Genomic DNA, 23,852 nt, shown 5'->3' on the forward strand with positions numbered 1-23,852 from the left:
TACATTCAACTGGGCCCTTTACAGGACTTTACATTCAACTGGGCCCTTTACAGGACTTTACATTCAACTGGGCCCTTTACAGGACTTTACATTCAACTGGGCCCTTTACAGGACTTTACATTCAACTGGGCCCTTTACAGGACTTTACATTCAACTGGGCCCTTTACATTACTTTACATTCAACTGGGCCCTTTACAGGACTTTACATTCAACTGGGCCCTTTACAGTACTTTACATTCAACTGGGCCCTTTACATGACTTTACATTCAACTGGGCCCTTTACAGGACTTTACATTCAACTGGGCCCTTTACATTACTTTACATTCAACTGGGCCCTTTACAGGACTTTACATTCAACTGGGCCCTTTACAGGACTTTACATTCAACTGGGCCCTTTACAGGACTTTACATTCAACTGGGCCCTTTACAGGACTTTACATTCAACTGGGCCCTTTACAGGACTTTACATTCAACTGGGCCCTTTACAGGACTTTACATTCAACTGGGCCCTTTAAGGTACTTTACATTCAACTGGGCCCTTTACATTACTTTACATTCAACTGGGCCCTTTACAGTACCTTACATTCAACTGGGCCTTATACAGTACTTTACATTCAACTGGGCCCTTTACAGTACTTTACATTCAACTGGGCCCTTTACAGTACCTTACATTCAACTGGGCCCTTTACATTACTTTACATTCAACTGGGCCCTTTACAGTACCTTACATTCAACTGGGCCCTTTACATGACTTTACATTCAACTGGGCCCTTTACATGACTTTACATTCAACTGGGCCCTTTACAGTACTTTACATTCAACTGGGCCCTTTACAGGACTTTACATTCAACTGGGCCCTTTACATTACTTTACATTCAACTGGGCCCTTTACATTACTTTACATTCAACTGGGCCCTTTACAGGACTTTACATTCAACTGGGCCCTTTACAGGACTTTACATTCAACTGGGCCCTTTACAGGACTTTACATTCAACTGGGCCCTTTACAGGACTTTACATTCAACTGGGCCCTTTACATTACTTTACATTCAACTGGGCCCTTTACAGTACTTTACATTCAACTGGGCCCTTTACAGGACTTTACATTCAACTGGGCCCTTTACAGTACTTTACATTCAACTGGGCCCTTTACATGACTTTACATTCAACTGGGCCCTTTACAGGACTTTACATTCAACTGGGCCCTTTACATTACTTTACATTCAACTGGGCCCTTTACAGGACTTTACATTCAACTGGGCCCTTTACAGGACTTTACATTCAACTGGGCCCTTTACAGGACTTTACATTCAACTGGGCCCTTTACAGGACTTTACATTCAACTGGGCCCTTTACAGGACTTTACATTCAACTGGGCCCTTTACAGGACTTTACATTCAACTGGGCCCTTTACAGGACTTTACATTCAACTGGGCCCTTTACATTGAACCTTTTCAACTTTCATTTCCTCTGAGATTGTTCTTTCCTCGAAGTGTGTTGCCATTCTGGCTGCATGATGATAATGTTTTGTCAAGACTGAAAAAGCCTCAGTTAGACGTAATGGCAGTACCTGTTCCTCTCCTCTCCTCTCCTCTCCTCTCCTCTCCTCTCCTCTCTTCCAGGTGTGATCTCAGGCAGCTCTGACTCGTTCCTGTCCTCTCCTCTCTTCCAGGTGTGATCTCAGGCATCTCTGACTGCTTCCTGTCCCCTCCTCTCTTCCAGGTGTGATCTCAGGCTGCTCTGACTGCTTCCTGTCCTCTCCTCTCTTCCAGGTGTGATCTCAGGCAGCTCTGACTGCTTCCTGTCCCCTCCTCTCTTCCAGGTGTGATCTCAGGCAGCTCTGACTCGTTCCTGTCCTCTCCTCTCTTCCAGGTGTGATCTCAGGCTGCTCTGACTGCTTCCTGTCCCCTCCTCTCTTCCGGGTGTGATCTCAGGCTGCTCTGAATGCTTCCTGTCCCCTCCTCTCTTCCGGGTGTGATCTCAGGCAGCTCTGACTGCTTCCTGTCCCCTCCTCTCTTCCGGGTGTGATCTCAGGCAGCTCTGACTGCTTCCTGTCCCCTCCTCTCTTCCGGGTGTGATCTCAGGCAGCTCTGACTGCTTCCTGTCCCCTCCTCTCTTCCGGGTGTGATCTCAGGCAGCTCTGACTGCTTCCTGTCCCCTCCTCTCTTCCGGGTGTGATCTCAGGCAGCTCTGACTGCTTCCTGTCCCCTCCTCTCTTCCAGGTGTGATCTCAGGCAGCTCTGACTGCTTCCTGTCCCCTCCTCTCTTCCAGGTGTGATCTCAGGCAGCTCTGACTGCTTCCTGTCCCCTCCTCTCTTCCAGGTGTGATCTCAGGCTGCTCTGACTGCTTCCTGTCCCCTCCTCTCTTCCAGGTGTGATCTCAGGCAGCTCTGACTGCTTCCTGTCCCCTCCTCTCTTCCAGGTGTGATCTCAGGCAGCTCTGACTGCTTCCTGTCCCCTCCTCTCTTCCAGGTGTGATCTCAGGCAGCTCTGACTGCTTCCTGTCCCCTCCTCTCTTCCAGGTGTGATCTCAGGCAGCTCTGACTGCTTCCTGTCCCCTCCTCTCTTCCAGGTGTGATCTCAGGCAGCTCTGACTGCTTCCTGTCCCCTCCTCTCTTCCAGGTGTGATCTCAGGCAGCTCTGACTGCTTCCTGTCCCCTCCTCTCTTCCAGGTGTGATCTCAGGCAGCTCTGACTGCTTCCTGTCCCCTCCTCTCTTCCAGGTGTGATCTCAGGCTGCTCTGACTGCTTCCTGTCCCCTCCTCTCTTCCAGGTGTGATCTCAGGCAGCTCTGACTGCTTCCTGTCCTCTCCTCTCTTCCAGGTGTGATCTCAGGCAGCTCTGACTGCTTCCTGTCCCCTCCTCTCTTCCAGGTGTGATCTCAGGCTGCTCTGACTCGTTCCTGTCCCCTCCTCTCTTCCAGGTGTGATCTCAGGCTGCTCTGACTGCTTCCTGTCCCCTCCTCTCTTCCAGGTGTGATCTCAGGCAGCTCTGACTGCTTCCTGTCCCCTCCTCTCTTCCAGGTGTGATCTCAGGCAGCTCTGACTGCTTCCTGTCCCCTCCTCTCTTCCAGGTGTGATCTCAGGCAGTTCTGACTGCTTCCTGTCCCCTCCTCTCTTCCAGGTGTGATCTCAGGCTGCTCTGACTGCTTCCTGTCCCCTCCTCTCTTCCAGGTGTGATCTCAGGCTGCTCTGACTGCTTCCTGTCCCCTCCTCTCTTCCAGGTGTGATCTCAGGCAGCTCTGACTGCTTCCTGTCCCCTCCTCTCTTCCAGGTGTGATCTCAGGCAGCTCTGACTGCTTCCTGTCCCCTCCTCTCTTCCAGGTGTGATCTCAGGCAGCTCTGACTGCTTCCTGTCCCCTCCTCTCTTCCAGGTGTGATCTCAGGCTGCTCTGACTGCTTCCTGTCCCCTCCTCTCTTCCAGGTGTGATCTCAGGCAGCTCTGACTGCTTCCTGTCCCCTCCTCTCTTCCAGGTGTGATCTCAGGCAGCTCTGACTGCTTCCTGTCCCCTCCTCTCTTCCAGGTGTGATCTCAGGCTGCTCTGACTGCTTCCTGTCCCCTCCTCTCTTCCAGGTGTGATCTCAGGCAGCTCTGACTGCTTCCTGTCCTCTCCTCTCTTCCAGGTGTGATCTCAGGCATCTCTGATCTCTCGGACTCCGCCTTGGCCAACCCTTCAGTGGTGCTGAACGGGCAGAAAGCCTTTCCCCTCGGCCCGGGTCAGAGACCCAACATGCACCAGCCCTCGCCCTTCAACGCCCATTCCTCCCCCCTCTCATCCCCCCTGTTCACCGACGCTGGCTACGTCCGCACGGATGACGAGGACGAGGTTCGGAGGAAGGTTTGTCTTTCAGGGAGGGAGGGAGGGAGAGAGGAGAAGGAGAGATTGGAGGAAGGGGAAGGACATGTCCCCAGCGATCCAGCCCAGAGGACAGTCCTGTTCTACTCTGTTAGAGCTGTGTTATCCCTCTTTACCAGGCTAGTGAGAGTCTGGTAGGAACTGTGTTATCCTCCCTCTTTACCAGGCTAGTGAGAGTCTAAGGAACTGTGTTATCCTCTCTCTTTACCAGGCTAGTGAGAGTCTGTAAGGAACTGTGTTATCCTCCCTCTTTACCAGGCTAGTGAGAGTCTGTAAGGAACTGTGTTATCCTCTCTCTTTACCAGGCTAGTGAGAGTCTGTAAGGAACTGTGTTATCCTCCCTCTTTACCAGGCTAGTGAGAGTCTGGTAGGAACTGTGTTATCCTCCCTCTTTACCAGGCTAGTGAGAGTCTAAGGAACTGTGTTATCCTCTCTCTTTACCAGGCTAGTGAGAGTCTGTAAGGAACTGTGTTATCCTCCCTCTTTACCAGGCTAGTGAGAGTCTGGTAGGAACTGTGTTATCGTCCCTCTTTACCAGGCTAGTGAGAGTCTGTAAGGAACTGTGTTATCCTCCCTCTTTACCAGGCTAGTGAGAGTCTGGTAGGAACTGTGGTATCCCTCTATATCTACTGTATACTACGTAGTCGTATTAGACTATAGCCTACCAATATCTACTGTATACTACGTAGTCTATTAGACTATAGCCTACCAATACCTACTGTATACTACGTAGTCGTAGGTCTATTAGACTATAGCCTACCAATATCTACTGTATACTACGTAGTCTATTAGACTATAGTCTACCAATATCTACTGTATACTACGTAGTCTATTAGACTATAGTCTACCAATATCTACTGTATACTACGTAGTCTATTAGACTATAGTCTACCAATATCTACTGTATACTACGTAGTCGTAGGTCTATTAGACTATAGTCTACCAATATCTACTGTATACTACGTAGTCTATTAGACTATAGTCTACCAATACCTACTGTATACTACGTAGTCATATTAGACTATAGCCTACCAATATCTACTGTATACTACGTAGTCTATTAGACTATAGTCTACCAATATCTACTGTATACTACGTAGTCGTAGGTCTATTAGACTATAGTCTACCAATATCTACTGTATACTACGTAGTCATATTAGACTATAGTCTACCAATATCTACTGTATACTACGTAGTCTATTAGACTATAGCCTACCAATATCTACTGTATACTACGTAGTCTATTAGACTATAGCCTATCCATATCTACTGTATACTACGTAGTCATATTAGACTATAGTCTACCAATATCTACTGTATACTACGTAGTCGTATTAGACTATAGCCTACCAATATCTACTGTATACTACGTAGTCATATTAGACTATAGCCTACCAATATCTACTGTATACTACGTAGTCGTATTAGACTATAGTCTACCAATATCTACTGTATACTACGTAGTCGTAGTCTATTAGACTATAGTCTACCAATATCTACTGTATACTACGTAGTCTATTAGACTATAGTCTACCAATATCTACTGTATACTACGTAGTCTATTAGACTATAGTCTACCAATATCTACTGTATACTACGTAGTCATAGGTCCTTCAGCTATCCTTTAGCTATACTTTAGCTATACTTTAGCTCTCCTTTAGCTATCTCTCATCTGTCCTTCAGCTGTCCTTTAGCTATCTCTCATCTATCCCTCAGCTATACTTCAGCTCTCCTTCAGCTCTCCTTCAGCTCTCCTTTAGCTATCTCTCATCTATCTCTCATCTATCCCTCATCTATCCCTCAGCTATCCTTCAGCTATCCTTCAGCTATCCTTCAGCTATCCTTCAGCTATCCTTCAGCTATCCTTCAGCTCTCCTTCAGCTATCTCTCATCTATCCCTCAGCTATCCTTCAGCTATCCTTCAGCTATCCTTCAGCTATCCTTCAGCTCTCCTTCAGCTCTCCTTTAGCTATCCTTCAGCTATCTCTCATCTATCCCTCAGCTATCCTTCAGCTATCCTTTAGCTACATTTCAGCTATCCTTCAGCTATCCCTCAGCTATCCCTCAGCTATCCTTCAGCTATCCTTCAGCTATCCCTCAGCTATACTTCAGCTATCCTTCAGCTCTCCTTCAGCTATCCTTCAGCTATCCTTTAGCTATCCTTCAGCTCTCCTTCAGCTATCCTTCAGCTATCCTTTAGCTATACTTTAGCTATCCTTTAGCTATCCTTCAGCTATCCTTCAGCTATCCTTCAGCTATCCTTTAGCTATCCTTCAGCTATACTTCAGCTATCCTTCAGCTGTCCTTCAGCTATCCTTCAGCTATCCTTCAGCTCTCCTTCAGCTCTCCTTCAGCTATCCTTCAGCTATCCTTCAGCTATCTCTCATCTATCCTTCAGCTCTCCTTCAGCTCTCCTTCAGCTCTCCTTCAGCTCTCCTTCAGCTATCCTTCAGCTCTCCTTCAGCTCTCCTTCAGCTCTCCTTCAGCTATCCTTCAGCTATCCTTCAGCTCTCCTTCAGCTATCCTTCAGCTATCCTTCAGCTATCCCTCAGCTCTCCTTCAGCTATCCTTCAGCTATCCCTCAGCTATCCTTCAGCTATCCTTCAGCTATCCTTCAGCTATGCTTCAGCTATGCTTCAGCTATCCTTCAGCTATCCTTCAGCTATACTTCAGCTATCCTTCAGCTATCCCTCAGCTATCCTTCAGCTATCCTTCAGCTATCCTTCAGCTATCCTTCAGCTATCCCTCAGCTCTCCTTCAGCTCTCCTTCAGCTATCCTTCAGCTCTCCTTCAGCTATCCTTCAGCTCTCCTTCAGCTCTCCTTCAGCTATCCTTCAGCTATCCCTCAGCTATCCCTCAGCTATCCTTCAGCTATCCCTCAGCTATCCTTCAGCTATCCTTCAGCTATCCTTCAGCTATCCTTCAGCTATCCTTCAGCTATGCTTCAGCTATCCTTCAGCTATCCTTCAGCTATCCTTCAGCTATCCTTCAGCTATCCCTCAGCTATCCCTCAGCTATCCTTCAGCTATCCTTCAGCTATCCCTCAGCTATCCCTCAGCTATCCTTCAGCTATCCCTCAGCTATCCTTCAGCTATCCCTCAGCTATCCTTCAGCTATCCTTCAGCTATCCTTCAGCTATCCCTCAGCTATCCCTCAGCTATCCTTCAGCTATCCTTCAGCTATCCTTCAGCTATCCCTCAGCTATCCTTCAGCTATCCCTCAGCTATCCTTCAGCTATCCTTCAGCTATCCCTCAGCTATCCTTCAGCTATCCCTCAGCTATCCTTCAGCTATCCTTCAGCTCTCCTTCAGCTCTCCTTCAGCTATCTTTCAGCTATCCTTCAGCTATCCCTCAGCTATCCCTCAGCTATCCCTCAGCTATCCTTCAGCTATCCTTCAGCTATCCTTCAGCTATCCCTCAGCTATCCTTCAGCTATCCTTCAGCTATCCTTCAGCTATCCTTCAGCTATCCTTCAGCTATCCTTCAGCTATCCCTCAGCTATCCCTCAGCTATCCTTCAGCTATCCTTCAGCTATCCTTCAGCTATCCTTCAGCTATCCTTCAGCTATCCTTCAGCTCTCCTTCAGCTATCCCTCAGCTATCCTTCAGCTATCCTTCAGCTATCCTTCAGCTCTCCTTCAGCTCTCCTTCAGCTATCCTTCAGCTATCCCTCAGCTATCCTTCAGCTATCCTTCAGCTATCCTTCAGCTATCCCTCAGCTATCCCTCAGCTATCCCTCAGCTATCCCTCAGCTATCCTTCAGCTATCCTTCAGCTATCCTTCAGCTCTCCTTCAGCTCTCCTTCAGCTATCTCTCATCTATCCTTCAGCTATCCTTCAGCTATCCCTCAGCTATCCTTCAGCTATCCCTCAGCTATCCTTCAGCTATCCTTCAGCTATCCCTCAGCTATCCTTCAGCTATCCTTCAGCTATCCTTCAGCTATCCCTCAGCTATCCCTCAGCTATCCCTCAGCTATCCTTCAGCTATCCCTCAGCTATCCCTCAGCTATCCTTCAGCTATCCTTCAGCTATCCTTCAGCTCTCCTTCAGCTCTCCTTTAGCTCTCCTTCAGCTATCCTTCAGCTATCTCTCATCTATCCTTCAGCTATCCTTCAGCTATCCTTCAGCTATCCTTCAGCTATCCCTCAGCTATCCTTCAGCTATCCTTCAGCTATCCCTCAGCTATCCTTCAGCACCACAAGTTTGTTCAACTTCTTTAACATCGTTGTCCGATCCTGGGGCTGTCCTTTCAGCACTATTATTATTATTATTATTATTATTATTATTATTATTATTATCGTTGTCCGATCCTGGGGCTGTCCTTTCAGCACATTATTATTATTATTATTATTATTATTATCGTTGTCCGATCCTGGGGCTGTCCTTTCAGCACTATTATTATTATTATTATTATTATTATTATTATTATTATTATCGTTGTCCGATCCTGGGGCTGTCCTTTCAGCACTATTATTATTATTACTATTATTATTATTATTATTATTACTATTATTATTATTATTATTATTATTATCGTTGTCCGATCCTGGGGCTGTCCTTTCAGCACTATTATTATTATTATTATTATTATTATTATTATTATTATTATTATCGTTGCCCGATCCTGGGGCTGTCCTTTCAGCACTATTATTATTATTATTATTATTATTATTATCGTTGTCCGATCCTGGGGCTGTCCTTTCAGCACTATTATTATTATTATTATTATTATTATTATTATCGTTGTCCGATCCTGGGGCTGTCCTTTCAGCACTTATTATTATTATTATTATTATTATTATTATTATTATCGTTGTCCGATCCTGGGGCTGTCCTTTCAGCACTATTATTATTATTATTATTATTATTATTATTATCGTTGTCCGATCCTGGGGCTGTCCTTTCAGCACCGTGAAGAGCTCTCCAATCTCTTAAAATAACTCTCTTCACTTATTATTATTATTATTATTATTATTACTATTATTATTATTATTATTACTATTATTATTATTACTATTATTATTATTATTATTATTATTACTATTATTACTATTATTATTATTATTATTATTATTATTATTACTATTATTATTATTATTATTACTATTATTATTATTACTATTACTATTATTATTATTATTATTATTATTATTATTATTATTATTACTATTATTATTATTATTATTACTATTATTATTATTACTATTACTATTATTATTATTATTATTATTATTACTATTATTATTATTACTATTACTATTATTATTATTATTATTATTACTATTATTATTATTACTATTATTATTACTATTACTATTACTATTATTATTATTATTATTATTATTATTATTATTATTACTATTATTATTATTATTATTATTATTATTATTATTATTACATCTCATCTCTTTCTTCCAGAAGTTCCCGACTGACGAGGCCTACTTCATCGCCAAGGAGCTTCTCACCACAGAGAGAACCTTTCAGAAGGACCTGGCAGTTATAACCGTGGTAAGACTAGTTATATCCGTGGTAAGACTAGTTATATCCGTGGTAAGACTAGTAATAACTGTGGTAAGACTAGTAATAACTGTGGTAAGACTAGTAATAACTGTGGTAAGACTAGTAATAACTGTGGTAAGACTAGTAATAACTGTGGTAAGACTAGTAATAACTGTGGTAAGACTAGTAATAACCGTGGTAATACTAGTATTAACCGTAAATGACTGTCTTTAGATCAGCAGTAATCAGCGTGTACCTATACAGTAATCAGTAATCAGTATGTCAGTACAGTGAGCGGTCGGCTACAGTCTGTTGTCCTGTAGACCCCCCAGCTGGTAATCAGCTACACTACCTATACAGCTGGTATAGTAATCAGCTGCACTACCTATACAGCTGGTATAGTAATCAGCTGCACTACCTATACAGCTGGTATAGTAATCAGCTGCACTACCTATACAGCTGGTATAGTAATCAGCTGCACTACCTATACAGCTGGTATAGTAATCAGCTACACTACCTATACAGCTGGTATAGTAATCAGCTACACTACCTATACAGCTGGTATATAGTAATCAGCTGCACTACCTATACAGCTGGTATAGTAATCAGCTACACTACCTATACAGCTGGTATAGTAATCAGCTACACTACCTATACAGCTGGTATAGTAATCAGCTACACTACGCTATACAGCTGGTATAGTAATCAGCTACACTACCTATACAGCTGGTATAGTAATCAGCTACACTACGCTATACAGCTGGTATAGTAATCAGCTACACTACCTATACAGCTGGTATAGTAATCAGCTACACTACCTATACAGCTGGTATAGTAATCAGCTACACTACCTATACAGCTGGTTGGAGTTTGCCTTGGTCTCTCCCTTCCCCAGCATAGCCAGCCCACCACTGTCTTCTATCACCAGCCAGCCAGCCGTTCGTTCCAGGCTGTGCTGGGTAAAGAGGAAGTCTAACAGCTGTATTGTATTGTGTCCCAGTCGTTCCAGGCGGTGCTGGGTAAAGAGGAAGTCTAACAGCTGTGTTGTGTCCCAGTCGTTCCAGGCTGTGCTGGGTAAAGAGGAAGTCTAACAGCTGTATTGTGTCCCAGTCGTTCCAGGCGGTGCTGGGTAAAGAGGAAGTCTAACAGCTGTATTGTGTCCCAGTCGTTCTAGGCGGTGCTGGGTAAAGAGGAAGTCTAACAGCTGTATTGTCTCCCAGTCGTTCCAGGCTGTGCTGGGTAAAGAGGAAGTCTAACAGCTGTATTGTGTCCCAGTCGTTCCAGGCTGTGCTGGGTAAAGAGGAAGTCTAACAGCTGTATTGTGTCCCAGTCGTTCCAGGCGGTGCTGGGTAAACAGGAAGTCCTGCCAGACTCAGTGAGGACTCTGATCAACACCAACTACGATCCAGTCTATCAGTTCCACCAGGCCTTCCTCAAGGAGGTGGAGCAGAGGCTGCAGCAATGGTGAGGAGAGTGTGTGTGTGTGTGTGTGTGTGTGTGTGTGTGTGTGTGTGTGTGTGTGTGTGTGTGTGTGTGTGTGTGTCTTCAGTCACTCAGTGAGTAACTACAGCAGCCGGTCATACAGGACGGATCATCATCAGATGGTGGACGACCCATCAGAGACCCTGGGGGATGACCCATCAGAGACCCTGGTGGACGACCCATCAGATGGGGGACGACCCTGGTGGACGACCCGTCAGAGACCCTGGTGGACGACCCGTCAGAGACCCTGGTGGACGACCCATCAGAGACCCTGGTGGACGACCCGTCAGAGACCCATCAGAGACCCTGGTGGACGACCCATCAGATGGGGGACGACCCGTCAGAGACCCTGGAGGACAACCCATCAGAGACCCGTCAGAGACCCTGGGGGACGACCCGTCAGAGACCCTGGTGGACGACCCGTCAGAGACCCTGGGGGACGACCCGTCAGAGACCCTGGAGGACGACCCGTCAGAGACCCTGGTGGACGACAAATCAGATGGGGGACGACCCGTCAGAGACCCTGGAGGACGACCCATCAGAGACCCATCAGAGACCCTGGTGGACGACCCATCAGAGACCCTGGTGGACGACCCGTCAGAGACCCTGGTGGACGACCCATCAGAGACCCTGGTGGACGACCCGTCAGAGACCCATCAGAGACCCTGGTGGACGACCCATCAGATGGGGGACGACCCGTCAGAGACCCTGGAGGACGACCCATCAGAGACCCGTCAGAGACCCTGGTGGACGACCCGTCAGAGACCCTGGGGGACGACCCGTCAGAGACCCTGGAGGACGACCCGTCAGAGACCCTGGTGGACGACCAATCAGATGGGGGACGACCCGTCAGAGACCCTGGAGGACGACCCATCAGAGACCCATCAGAGACCCTGGTGGACGACCCATCAGAGACCCTGGTGGACGACCCGTCAGAGACCCTGGTGGACGAACCCTGGGGGACGACCCGTCAGAGACCCTGGTGGACGACCCGTCAGAGACCCTGGTGGACGACCCGTCAGAGACCCTGGTGGACGACCCGTCAGAGACCCTGGTGGACGACCAATCAGAGACCCTGGTGGACGACCCGTCAGAGACCCTGGTGGACGACCCGTCAGAGACCCTGGTGGACGACCCGTCAGAGACCCGTCAGAGACCCTGGTGGACGACCAATCAGAGACCCTGGAGGACGACCCATCAGAGACCCTGGTGAATACTGCTCCTCTGAGAGGACAGACCTGGTGAATACTGAGAGGACAGACCTGGTGAATACTGCTCCACTGAGAGGACAGACCTGGTGAATACTGCTCCTCTGAGAGGACAGACCTGGTGAATACTGCTCCACTGAGAGGACAGACCTGGTGAATACTGCTCCACTGAGAGGACAGACCTGGTGAATACTGCTCCACTGAGAGGACAGACCTGGTGAATACTGCTCCACTGAGAGGACAGACCTGGTGAATACTGCTCCTCTGAGAGGACAGACCTGGTGAATACTGCTCCACTGAGAGGACAGACCTGGTGAATACTGCTCCACTGAGAGGACAGACCTGGTGAATACTGAGAGGACAGACCTGGTGAATACTGAGAAGACAGACCTGGTGAATACTGCTCCACTGAGAGGACAGACCTGGTGAATACTGCTCCTCTGAGAGGACAGACCTGGTGAATACTGAGAGGACAGACCTGGTGAATACTGCCCCATCTGCTGGCTGAACTGTGTAACTACAGCGAGTCGTTCAGTGTTCTGTAGTCGCTACATGTGGCACGTCTCCACGTGGGCTGGAGAACCTCAGGAATGCAGTCAACAGCGTCTAAACTCTCTCAACCAATCACAGGAAGGGTTTGATCTTCTCCTGGGGATTGATGCTGCTCAGCTGTTGCAATGTGGTTTCACTGAGAGAGATGGACAGATGGGGTACTGAATGAGTGGTGTCACTGAGAGAGATGGACAGATTGGTTACTGAATGAGTGGTGTCACTGAGAGAGATGGACAGATGGGTTACTGAATGATTGGTGTCACTGAGAGAGAGAGGGGGTGAAAACTGGTCTGTCTTTCCTGCAGGGTTAGCCTGAGAAGCAGGTAACTGGTCTGTCTCCTGCAGGGTTAGGCTGAGAAGCAGGTAACTGGTCTGTCTCCTGCAGGGTTAGGCTGAGAAGCAGGTAACTGGTCTGTCTCCTGCAGGGTTAGCCTGAGAAGCAGGTAACTGGTCTGTCTCCTGCAGGGTTAGCCTGAGAAGCAGGTAACTGGTCTGTCTCCTGCAGGGTTAGCCTGAGAAGCAGGTAACTGGTCTGTCTCCTGTAGGGTTTGGCTGAGAAGCAGGTAACTGGTCTGTCTCCTGCAGGGTTAGCCTGAGAAGCAGGTAACTGGTCTGTCTCCTGCAGGGTTAGCCTGAGAAGCAGGTAACTGGTCTGTCTCCTGTAGGGTTAGCCTGAGAAGCAGGTAACCATGTTGATTTCTGTCTCCAGGGAGGGCCGGTCCAACGCCCACATTAAAGGAGACTACCAGCGTGTCGGTGACGTCCTGCTGAAGAACGTTCAGGGGTTAAAGGTACAGTACATGTGGATATCGCTCCTGCCCTTCAGCACGTCCTCAGAGACGTGCTGAACCTCTACATCTCCTATCTAACCTACCCCTCTCCTCTCTCCCTAACCCCTACACCTCCTACCCCTCTCCTCTCTCCCTAACCCCTACATCTCCTACCTAACCTACCCCTCTCCTCTCTCCCTAACCCCTACATCTCCTACCTAACCTACCCCTCTCCTCTCTCCTCTCTCCCTAACCCCTACATCTCCTACCTAACCTACCCCTCTCCCCTCTCCTCTCTCCCTAACCCCTACATCTCCTACCTAACCTACCCCTCTCCTCTCTCCTCTCCCTAACCCCTACATCTCCTACCTAACCTACCCCTCTCCCCTCTCTTCTCTCCCTAACCCCTACATCTCCTACCTAACCTACCCCTCTCCTCTCTCCTCTCTCCCTAACCCCTACATCTCCTACCTAACCTACCCCTCTCCCCTCTCCTCTCTCCCTAACCCCTACATCTTCTCCCTAAACTACCCCTCTCCTCTCTCCCTAACCCCTACATCTCCTACCTAACCTACCTCTCTCCTCTCTCCCTAACCCCTACATCTCCTACCTAACCTACCCCTCTCCTCTCTCCTCTCTCCCTAACCCCTACATCTCCTACCTAACCTACCCCTCTCCCCTCTCCTCTCTCCCTAACCCCTACATCTTCTCCCTAACCTACCCCTCTCCTCTCTCCCTAACCCCTACATCTCCTACCTAACCTACCCCTCTCCCCTCTCCTCTCTCCCTAACCCCTACATCTCCTACCTAACCTACCCCTCTCCTCTCTCCCTAACCCCTACATCTCCTACCTAACCCACCCCTCTCTCTCCTCTCTCCCTAACCTACACCTCTCCTCTCTCCTCTCTCCCTAACCCCTACATCTCCTACCTAACCCACCCCTCTCTCCTCTCTCCCTAACCTACACCTCTCCTCTCTCCCCTCTCCTCTCTCCCTAACCTACCCCTCTCCTCTCTCCCTAACCCCTACATCTCCTACCTAACCTACCCCTCTCCTCTCTCCCTAACCCCTACATCTCCTACCTAACCTACCCCTCTCCTCTCTCCCTAACCCCTACATCTCCTACCTAACCTACCCCTCTCCTCTCTCCTCTCCCTAACCCCTACATCTCCTACCTAACCTACCCCTCTCCCCTCTCCTCTCTCCCTAACCCCTACATCTCCTACCTAACCTACCCCTCTCCTCTCTCCTCTCTCCCTAACCCCTACATCTCCTACCTAACCTACCCCTCTCCTCTCTCCTCTCTCCCTAACCTTTCCCTCTCCTCTCTCCCTAACCTACCCCTCTCCCCTCTCCTCTCTCCCTAACCCCTACATCTTCTCCCTAAACTACCCCTCTCCTCTCTCCCTAACCCCTACATCTCCTACCTAACCTACCCCTCTCCCCTCTCCTCTCTCCCTAACCCCTACATCTCCTACCTAACTTACCCCTCTCCCCTCTCCTCTCTCCCTAACCCCTACATCTCCTACCTAACCTACCCCTCTCCTCTCTCCCTAACCCCTACATCTCCTACCTAACCTACCCCTCTCCCCTCTCCTCTCTCCCTAACCCCTACATCTCCTACCTAACCCTCTCCTCTCTCCCTAACCTACACCTCTCCCCTCTCCTCTCTCCCTAACCCCTACATCTCCTACCTAAACTACCCCTCTCCTCTCTCCCTAACCCCTACATCTCCTACCTAACCTACCCCTCTCCCCTCTCCTCTCTCCTCTCTCCCTAACCTACCCCTCTCCCCTCTCCTCTCTCCCTAACCTACCCCTCTCCTCTCTCCTCTCTCCCTAACCTACCCCTCTCCTCTCTCCTCTCCTCTCCTCTCTCCCTAACCTTCCCCTCTCCTCTCTCCCTAACCTACCCTCTCTCCTCTCTCCTCTCTCCCTAACCTACCCCTCTCCTCTCTCCTCTCCTCTCTCCCTAACCTTCCCCTCTCCTCTCTCCCTAACCTACCCCTCTCCCCTCTCCTCTCTCCCTAACCCTTACATCTTCTCCCTAACCTACCCCTCTCCTCTCTCCCTAACCCCTACATCTCCTACCTAACCTACCCCTCTCCTCTCTCCCTAACCCCTACATCTCCTACCTAACCTACCCCTCTCCTCTCTCCTCTCTCCCTAACCCCTACATCTCCTACCTAACCTACCCCTCTCCTCTCTCCCTAACCCCTACATCTTCTCCCGAACCTACCCCTCTCCTCTCTCCCTAACCCCTACATCTCCTACCTAACCTACCCCTCTCCCCTCTCCTCTCTCCCTAACCTACCCCTCTCCTCTCCCCCTAACCTACCCCTCTCCTCTCTCCTCTCCTCTCTCCCTAACCTTCCCCTCTCCTCTCTCCCTAACCTACCCCTCTCCTCTCTCCCTAACCTCCTCTCCTCTCTCCCCCAGCAGCAGTTGACGCCCCTCCTGCAGCGCTACGGCGAGGTGTTGGTTGAGTTGGAGCGTTCGTGCCGTTCGTCCCAGCGGCTGGAGGAGGCGTGTCGAGAGTTTGAGCAGCAGAAGGTGTGTTACCTGTCCCTCAACATGTTCCTGCTGCGGCCGCTGCATCGCCTGCTGCACTACAAACTGATTCTGGAGAGACTCTGTAAACACTACCCCCCCACACATCAAGACTTCAGAGACAGCAGAGGTATGTTACAGCAGAGAGATAACCCTGCTCCTCTAGCTGCCCTAGCTGATATATCAGAGAGATAACCCTCCTCCTCTAGCTGCCCTAGCTGATATATCAGAGAGATAACCCTCCTCCTCTAGCTGCCCTAGCTGATATATCAGAGAGATAACCCTCCTCCTCTAGCTGCCCTAGCTGATATATCAGAGATGGTGTGTGTTAGAGAGATAACCCTCCTCCTCTAGCTGCCCTAGCTGATATATCAGAGAGATAACCCTCCTCCTCTAGCTGCCCTAGCTGATATATCAGAGATGGTGTGTGTTAGAGAGATAACCCTCCTCCTCTAGCTGCCCTAGCTGATATATCAGAGATGGTGTGTGTTAGAGAGATAACCCTCCTCCTCTAGCTGCCCTAGCTGATATATCAGAGATGGTGCTGCAGCTTCAGGGAACCATGACGAAGATGGAGAACATCCAGAAGCTTCTAGAACTGAAGAAAGATCTGACAGGCATCCAGGACCTGGCTATCCCGGGCAGGGTAAGAGAACACTTTAACTTGGCTTTGCTCGGACAACTATTGTGCCGATTTTATTCCAAGTTGTAGTACATCAATCCTCACGTTGTCCTTAGTGTATCTAACTTCCAGACATGTTGTTCATCGTTTACTCTGTGTGTATTGTTTATGTAACCCATCCAGGAGTTTATCAGACTGGGCTGTCTCAGTAAGCTCTCAGGGAAAAGACTACAGCAGAGAATGTTCTTCCTGGTTCGTCATTACTTCCTACTTCCTGTCATTACTGTCCTGTCATTACTTCCTACTTCCTGCTCCTCACTCACCCTATCCCTCTCTGTGTCCCTCCCTCCCTCCCTCTCTCCCTCCCTCCCTCCCTCCCTCGCTCCCTCTCTCTCCCTCCCTCCCTCGCTCCCTCTCTCCCTCCCTCCCTCTCTCTCTCCCTCCCTCCCTCCCTCCCTCCCTCCCTCCCTCCCTCTCTCTCCTCCAGTTTAGTGATTCCCTGGTGTACACCAGCAGAGGTATGACAGCAGACAACCAGTTCAAAGTTCACGGTCAGCTGCCTCTCTACGGCATGACAGTAAGATTCTCCAGAACCTGAACCATAACAACATGGGGCCAGTTTCCTGGACACACATTAAGTCTAATCCCGGACTAAAAAAGCCAGATATATAGAGAATCTCCATAAAACATGCTTTTTTTATTCCAGGATTAGGTTTAATGTGTGTCCGGGAAGCTGGCCCCATGTTGTTAGCTTCAGAGAACATAATACAGCTGTAAATGATTAGAAGCAAAGGTCCAGTTCTGTCTCTCGTCTGATCCGTTTCTGTGTCCTCAGATCAGGGAGAGTGAGGATGAGTGGGGACTTCCTCATTGCTTCACTCTGTTTGGTCAGCGCCAGTCTGTCGTCGTGGCAGCAAGGTAAAGGTGTTCTAGGTGTTTTAGGGTGTTTTACAGTGTTCTAGATGTGTTCTGGATGTTTTACAGTTTTCTAGGTGTTTTAGGGTGTTTTACAGTTTTCTAGGTGTTTTAGGGTGTTTTACAGTTGTCTAGATGTTTTAGGGTGTTTTACATTCTTCTAGGTGTCTTCTGGGTGTTTTAGGGTGTTTTACAGTTTTCTAGGTGTTTTTAGGGTGTTTTACAGTTTTCTAGATGTTTTAGGGTGTTACAGTCTTCTAGATGTGTTCTGGATGTTTTACAGTTTTCTAGATGTTTTAGGCTGTTTTAGGGTGTTTTACAGTTTTCTAGGTGTTTTAGGGTGTTTTACAGTTTTCTAGGTGTTTTAGGGTGTTTTACAGTTTTCTAGGTGTTTTAGGGTGTTTTACAGTTTTCTAGATGTTTTAGGGTGTTTTACAGTTTTCTAGGTGTTTTAGGGTGTTTTACAGTTTTCTAGGTGTTTTAGGGTGTTTTACAGTTTTCTAGGTGTTTTAGGGTGTTTTACAGTTTTCTAGGTGTTTTAGGGTGTTTTACAGTTTTCTAGATGTTTTAGGGTGTTTTACAGTTTTCTAGGTGTTTTAGGGTGTTTTACAGTTTTCTAGGTGTTTTAGGGTGTTTTACAGTTTTCTAGGTGTTTTAGGGTGTTTTACAGTCTTCTAGGTGTCTTCTGGGTGTTTTAGGGTGTTTTACAGTTTTCTAGGTGTTTTTAGGGTGTTTTACAGTTTTCTAGATGTTTTAGGGTGTTACAGTCTTCTAGATGTGTTCTGGATGTTTTACAGTTTTCTAGATGTTTTAGGCTGTTTTAGGGTGTTTTACAGTTTTCTAGGTGTGTTCTGGATGTTTCACAGTTTTCTAGATGTTTTAGGGTGTTTTACGGTGTTTTAGGGTGTTTTACAGTTTTCTAGGTGTTTTAGGGTGTTTTACAGTTTTCTAGATGTTTTAGGGTGTTTTACAGTTTTCAAGGTGTTTTAGGGTGTTTTACAGTTTTCAAGGTGTTTTAGGGTGTCTTAGGGTGTTTTACAGTTTTCTAGGTGTTTTAGGGTGTTACAGTTTTCTAGGTGTTTTACAGTTTTCTAGGTGTTTTAGGGTGTTTTACAGTTTTCTAGATGTTTTAGGGTGTTTTACAGTTTTCTAGATGTGTTCTGGATGTTTTACAGTTTTCTAGGTGTCTTCTGGGTGTTTTACAGATGTTTTAGGGTGTTATACAGTTTTCTAGATGTTTTGGGGTGTTTTACAGTTTTCTAGGTGTTTTTAGGGTGTTTTACAGTTTTCTAGATGTTTTAGGGTGTTACAGTCTTCTAGATGTGTTCTGGATGTTTTACAGTTTTCTAGATGTTTTAGGCTGTTTTAGGGTGTTTTACAGTTTTCTAGGTGTGTTCTGGATGTTTCACAGTTTTCTAGATGTTTTAGGGTGTTTTACGGTGTTTTAGGGTGTTTTACAGTTTTCTAGGTGTTTTAGGGTGTTTTACAGTTTTCTAGATGTTTTAGGGTGTTTTACAGTTTTCTAGGTGTTTTAGGGTGTTTTACAGTTTTCAAGGTGTTTTAGGGTGTCTTAGGGTGTTTTACAGTTTTCTAGGTGTTTTAGGGTGTTACAGTTTTCTAGGTGTTTTACAGTTTTCTAGATGTTTTAGGGTGTTTTACAGTTTTCTAGGTGTTTTAGGGTGTTTTACAGTTTTCTAGATGTTTTAGGGTGTTTTACAGTTTTCTAGATGTGTTCTGGATGTTTTACAGTTTTCTAGGTGTCTTCTGGGTGTTTTACAGATGTTTTAGGGTGTTATACAGTTTTCTAGATGTTTTGGGGTGTTTTACAGTTTTCTAGGTGTTTTAGGGTATTTTAGAGTGTTCTAGAGTGTTTTAGGGTGTTCTAGTGTTCCAGGTATCCTCGCTGTCTGTACCTTGCTGTGTATCTAATCCATGTCTGTACTGTCTGTACCTTGCTGTGTATCTAATCCATGTCTGTACCTCGCTGTGTATCTAATCCATGTCTGTACTGTCTGTACCTCGCTGTGTATCTAATCCATGTCTGTACCTTGCTGTGTATCTAATCCATGTCTGTACCTCGCTGTGTATCTAATCCATGTCTGGTCCTCGCTGTGTATCTAATCCATGTCTGTACTGTCTGTACCTCGCTGTGTATCTAATCCATGTCTGGTCCTCGCTGTGTATCTAATCCATGTCTGTACCTCGCTGTGTATCTAATCCATGTCTGGTCCTCGCTGTGTATCTAATCCATGTCTGTACTGTCTGTACCTCGCTGTGTATCTAATCCATGTCTGTACCTTGCTGTGTATCTAATCCATGTCTGTACCTCGCTGTGTATCTAATCCATGTCTGGTCCTCGCTGTGTATCTAATCCATGTCTGTACTGTCTGTACCTCGCTGTGTATCTAATCCATGTCTGTACCTCGCTGTGTATCTAATCCATGTCTGTACCTCGCTGTGTATCTAATCCATGTCTGGTCCTCGCTGTGTATCTAATCCATGTCTGTACCTCGCTGTGTATCTAATCCATGTCTGGTCCTCGCTGTGTATCTAATCCATGTCTGTACCTTGCTGTGTATCTAATCCATGTCTGTACCTCGCTGTGTATCTAATCCATGTCTGTACTGTCTGTACCTCGCTGTGTATCTAATCCATGTCTGTACCTCGCTGTGTATCTAATCCATGTCTGTACCTCGCTGTGTATCTAATCCATGTCTGTACCTCGCTGTGTATCTAATCCATGTCTGGTCCTCGCTGTGTATCTAATCCATGTCTGGTCCTCGCTGTGTATCTAATCCATGTCTGTACTGTCTGTACCTCGCTGTGTATCTAATCCATGTCTGTACCTCGCTGTGTATCTAATCCATGTCTGTACCTCGCTGTGTATCTAATCCATGTCTGGTCCTCGCTGTGTATCTAATCCATGTCTGGTCCTCGCTGTGTATCTAATCCATGTCTGTACTGTCTGTTCCTAGCTGTCTATCAGAGATGGTGAAATGGATGGAGGACATCAGAATGGCTGTAGACCTGGTAGAGCAGAGTAACAGACCTACTGATCTACTGTCCACCAGTCAATCAGACCGCAGTAAGTCATACTACCCCTAGACCTGGTAGAGCAGAGTAACAGACCTACTGATCTACTGTCCACCAGTCAATCAGACCGCAGTAAGTCATACTACCCCTAGACCTGGTAGAGCAGAGTAACAGACCTACTGATCTACTGTCCACCAGTCAATCAGACCGCAGTAAGTCATACTACCCCTAGACCTGGTAGAGCAGAGTAACAGACCTACTGATCTACTGTCCACCAGTCAATCAGACCGCAGTAAGTCATACTACCCCTTTATTATGTACCTGTTATTATTATATACCTGTCTTTATGTACCTGTCTTTATGTACCTGTCCTGATTATATACCTGTCTTTATGTACCTGTCCTGATTATATACCTGTCTTTATGTACCTGTCCTGATTATATACCTGTCTTTATGTACCTGTCTTTATGTACCTGTCCTGATTATATACCTGTCTTTATGTACCTGTCCTGATTATATACCTGTCTTTATGTACCTGTCCTGATTATATACCTGTCTTTATGTACCTGTCTTTATGTACCTGTCCTGATTATATACCTGTCTTTATGTACCTGTCCTGATTATATACCTGTCTTTATGTACCTGTCCTGATTATATACCTGTCTTTATGTACCTGTCTTTATGTACCTGTCCTGATTATATACCTGTCTTTATGTACCTGTCCTGATTATATACCTGTCTTTATGTACCTGTCCTGATTATATACCTGTCTTTATGTACCTGTCTTTATGTACCTGTCCTGATTATATACCTGTCTTTATGTACCTGTCTTTATGTACCTGTCATTATATACCTGTCTTTACCTGCCCATTGTGTCTCCGCCATGAGATGTAACATGACCAAACTGTATAGAAACGTAGTCTGTGAAATGGACTTTGAGTCCATCTATTCACATGATCACTTCTGTTATTTAGGCTCCGAGAAAACCCCCTTCAACTTGTCTGACTGGGGGAAACAATATCTTCTCCTCTGTTTCTGTTGATGAATTCCTCTTGCTGCTGTTCTCAGAGTCTCCAGAGGAGGAGGAGGAGGAGGAGGAGGAAGAGTTGAGTGCGTCTCGTAGCTCATTGGAGCGTCAGGCAGCGCAGAGAGGAAACAGTACGGTTCATATCTGCTGGCATCGCAACACCTCCGTGTCCATGGTGGACTTCAGCGAGGCTGTGGAGGTACCGACCGATCTCCGTTTCCTCTACCGGACCGGACCCACAGTACTGTCTCTGGCTAACCTCTCTACCGACCTGCCCCACAGTACTGTCTCTGGCTAACCTCTCTACCGACCTGCCCCACAGTACTGTCTCTGGCTAACCTCTCTACCGACCGGACCCACAGTACTGTCTGTCTAACCTCTCTGTCTCTGTCTAAGCTCTCTGTCTCTTTCCAACCTCTCTGTCTCTGGCTAACCTCTCTACCGACCGGACCCACAGTACTGTCTCTGGCTAACCTCTCTACCGACCTGCCCCACAGTACTGTCTCTGGCTCACCTCTCTACCGACCTGCGCCACAGTACTGTCTCTGGCTCATCTCTCTGTCTCTGGCTAACCTCTCTACCGACCGGACCCACAGTACTATCTCTGGCTAACCTCTCTACCGACCTGTCCCACAGTACTGTCTCTGGCTAACCTCTCTACCGACCTGCCCCACAGTACTGTCTCTGGCTAACCTCTCTACCGACCTGCCCCACAGTACTGTCTCTGGCTAACCTCTCTACCGACCTGCCCCACAGTACTGTCTCTATCTAACCTCTCTACCGACCTGCCCCACAGTACTGTCTCTGGTTAACCTCTCTACCGACCTGCCCCACAGTACTGTCTCTGGCTCACCTCTCTGTCTCTGGCTAATCTCTCTACCAACCTGCCCCACAGTACTGTCTCTGGCTAACCTCTCTACCGACCTGCCCCACAGTACTGTCTCTATCTAACCTCTCTACCGACCAGCCCCACAGTACTGTCTCTATCTAACCTCTCTACCGACCAGCCCCACAGTACTGTCTCTATCTAACCTCTCTACCGACCTGCCCCACAGTACTGTCTCTGGCTCACCTCTCTACCGACCTGCCCCACAGTACTGTCTCTGGCTAACCTCTCTGTTTCCTCTACCGACCGGACCCACAGTACTGTCTATCTAACCTCTCTACCGACCTGCCCCACAGTACTGTCTGGCTAACCTCTCTACCGACCTGCCCCACAGTACTGTCTCTGGCTAACCTCTCTACCGACCTGCCCCACAGTACTGTCTCTGGCTCACCTCTCTACCGACCTGCCCCACAGTACTGTCTCTGGCTCACCTCTCTACCGACCTGCCCCACAGTACTGTCTCTGGCTAACCTCTCTACCGACCTGCCCCACAGTACTGTCTCTGGCTAACCTCTCTACCGATCTGCCCCACAGTACTGTCTCTGGCTAACCTCTCTGTTTCCTCTACCGACCGGACCCACAGTACTGTCTATCTAACCTCTCTACCGACCTGCCCCACAGTACTGTCTGGCTAACCTCTCTACCGACCTGCCCCACAGTACTGTCTCTGGCTAACCTCTCTACCGACCTGCCCCACAGTACTGTCTCTGGCTAACCTCTCTACCGACCTGCCCCACCTCTCTGTCTCTGTCTCACCTCTCTGTCTCTATCTAACCTCTCTGTCTCTGTCTAACCTCTCTGTCTCTGTCTAACCTCTCTGTCTCTATCCCATCTCTCTGTCTCTGTCTGGTTGTTACAGAGAGGTGGGATATAACCTGATACAATATTACTGTTTAGTAGCAACATGAGGCTGATGGTCCAGTATCCCTGCTAGCTATAAAGGGCTAAAGGCTGATGGTCTAGTATCCCTACTAGCTATAAAGGGTTAAAGGCTGATGGTCCAGTATCCCTGCTAGCTATAAAGGGCTAAAGGCTGATGGTCTAGTATCCCTGCTAGCTATAAAGGGTTAAAGGCTGATGGTCTAGTATCCCTGCTAGCTATAAAGGCTGATGGTCTAGTATCCCTGCTAGCTATAAAGGGCTAAAGGCTGATGGTCTAGTATCCCTGCTAGCTATAAAGGGCTAAAGGCTGGTGGTCTAGTATCCCTGCTAGCTATAAAGGGTTAAAGGCTGATGGTCTAGTATCCCTGCTAGCTATAAAGGGTTAAAGGCTGATGGTCTAGTATCCCTGCTAGCTATAAAGGGTTAAAGGCTGATGGTCTAGTATCCCTGCTAGCTATAAAGGGTTAAAGGCTGATGGTCTAGTATCCCTGCTAGCTATAAAGGCTGGTGGTCTAGTATCCCTGCTAGCTATAAAGGGTTAAAGGCTGATGGTCTAGTATCCCTGCTCGCTATA

At 47.4% G+C, this 23,852-nt stretch overlaps 1 protein-coding gene across 7 annotated transcripts in view; it reads left to right on the forward strand.

The window, feature by feature from the left end:
• LOC115186271 (FERM, ARHGEF and pleckstrin domain-containing protein 1) overlaps positions 1-23,852 on the forward strand; it is a gene marked incomplete at its 5' end in the record, with an annotated part of 63,799 nt that overhangs the window by 22,048 nt on the left and 17,899 nt on the right. For 3 of the 7 annotated variants that reach the window (XM_029745945.1, XM_029745942.1, XM_029745944.1), the window contains 11 exon segments: positions 3,623-3,837; positions 9,272-9,361; positions 10,683-10,816; positions 13,304-13,385; positions 15,806-16,043; positions 16,429-16,559; positions 16,719-16,787; positions 17,023-17,112; positions 17,371-17,453; positions 20,426-20,535; positions 21,552-21,709. In XM_029745945.1, the coding sequence (XP_029601805.1) occupies positions 3,623-3,837; positions 9,272-9,361; positions 10,683-10,816; positions 13,304-13,385; positions 15,806-16,043; positions 16,429-16,559; positions 16,719-16,787; positions 17,023-17,112; positions 17,371-17,453; positions 20,426-20,535; positions 21,552-21,709 (1,400 nt within the window). 7 annotated transcript variants of the gene reach the window in all.

The sequence above is a fragment of the Salmo trutta genome, unplaced genomic scaffold (genome assembly GCF_901001165.1).
Source record: "Salmo trutta unplaced genomic scaffold, fSalTru1.1, whole genome shotgun sequence".
Classification (NCBI taxonomy): Eukaryota; Metazoa; Chordata; class Actinopteri; order Salmoniformes; family Salmonidae; genus Salmo; species Salmo trutta.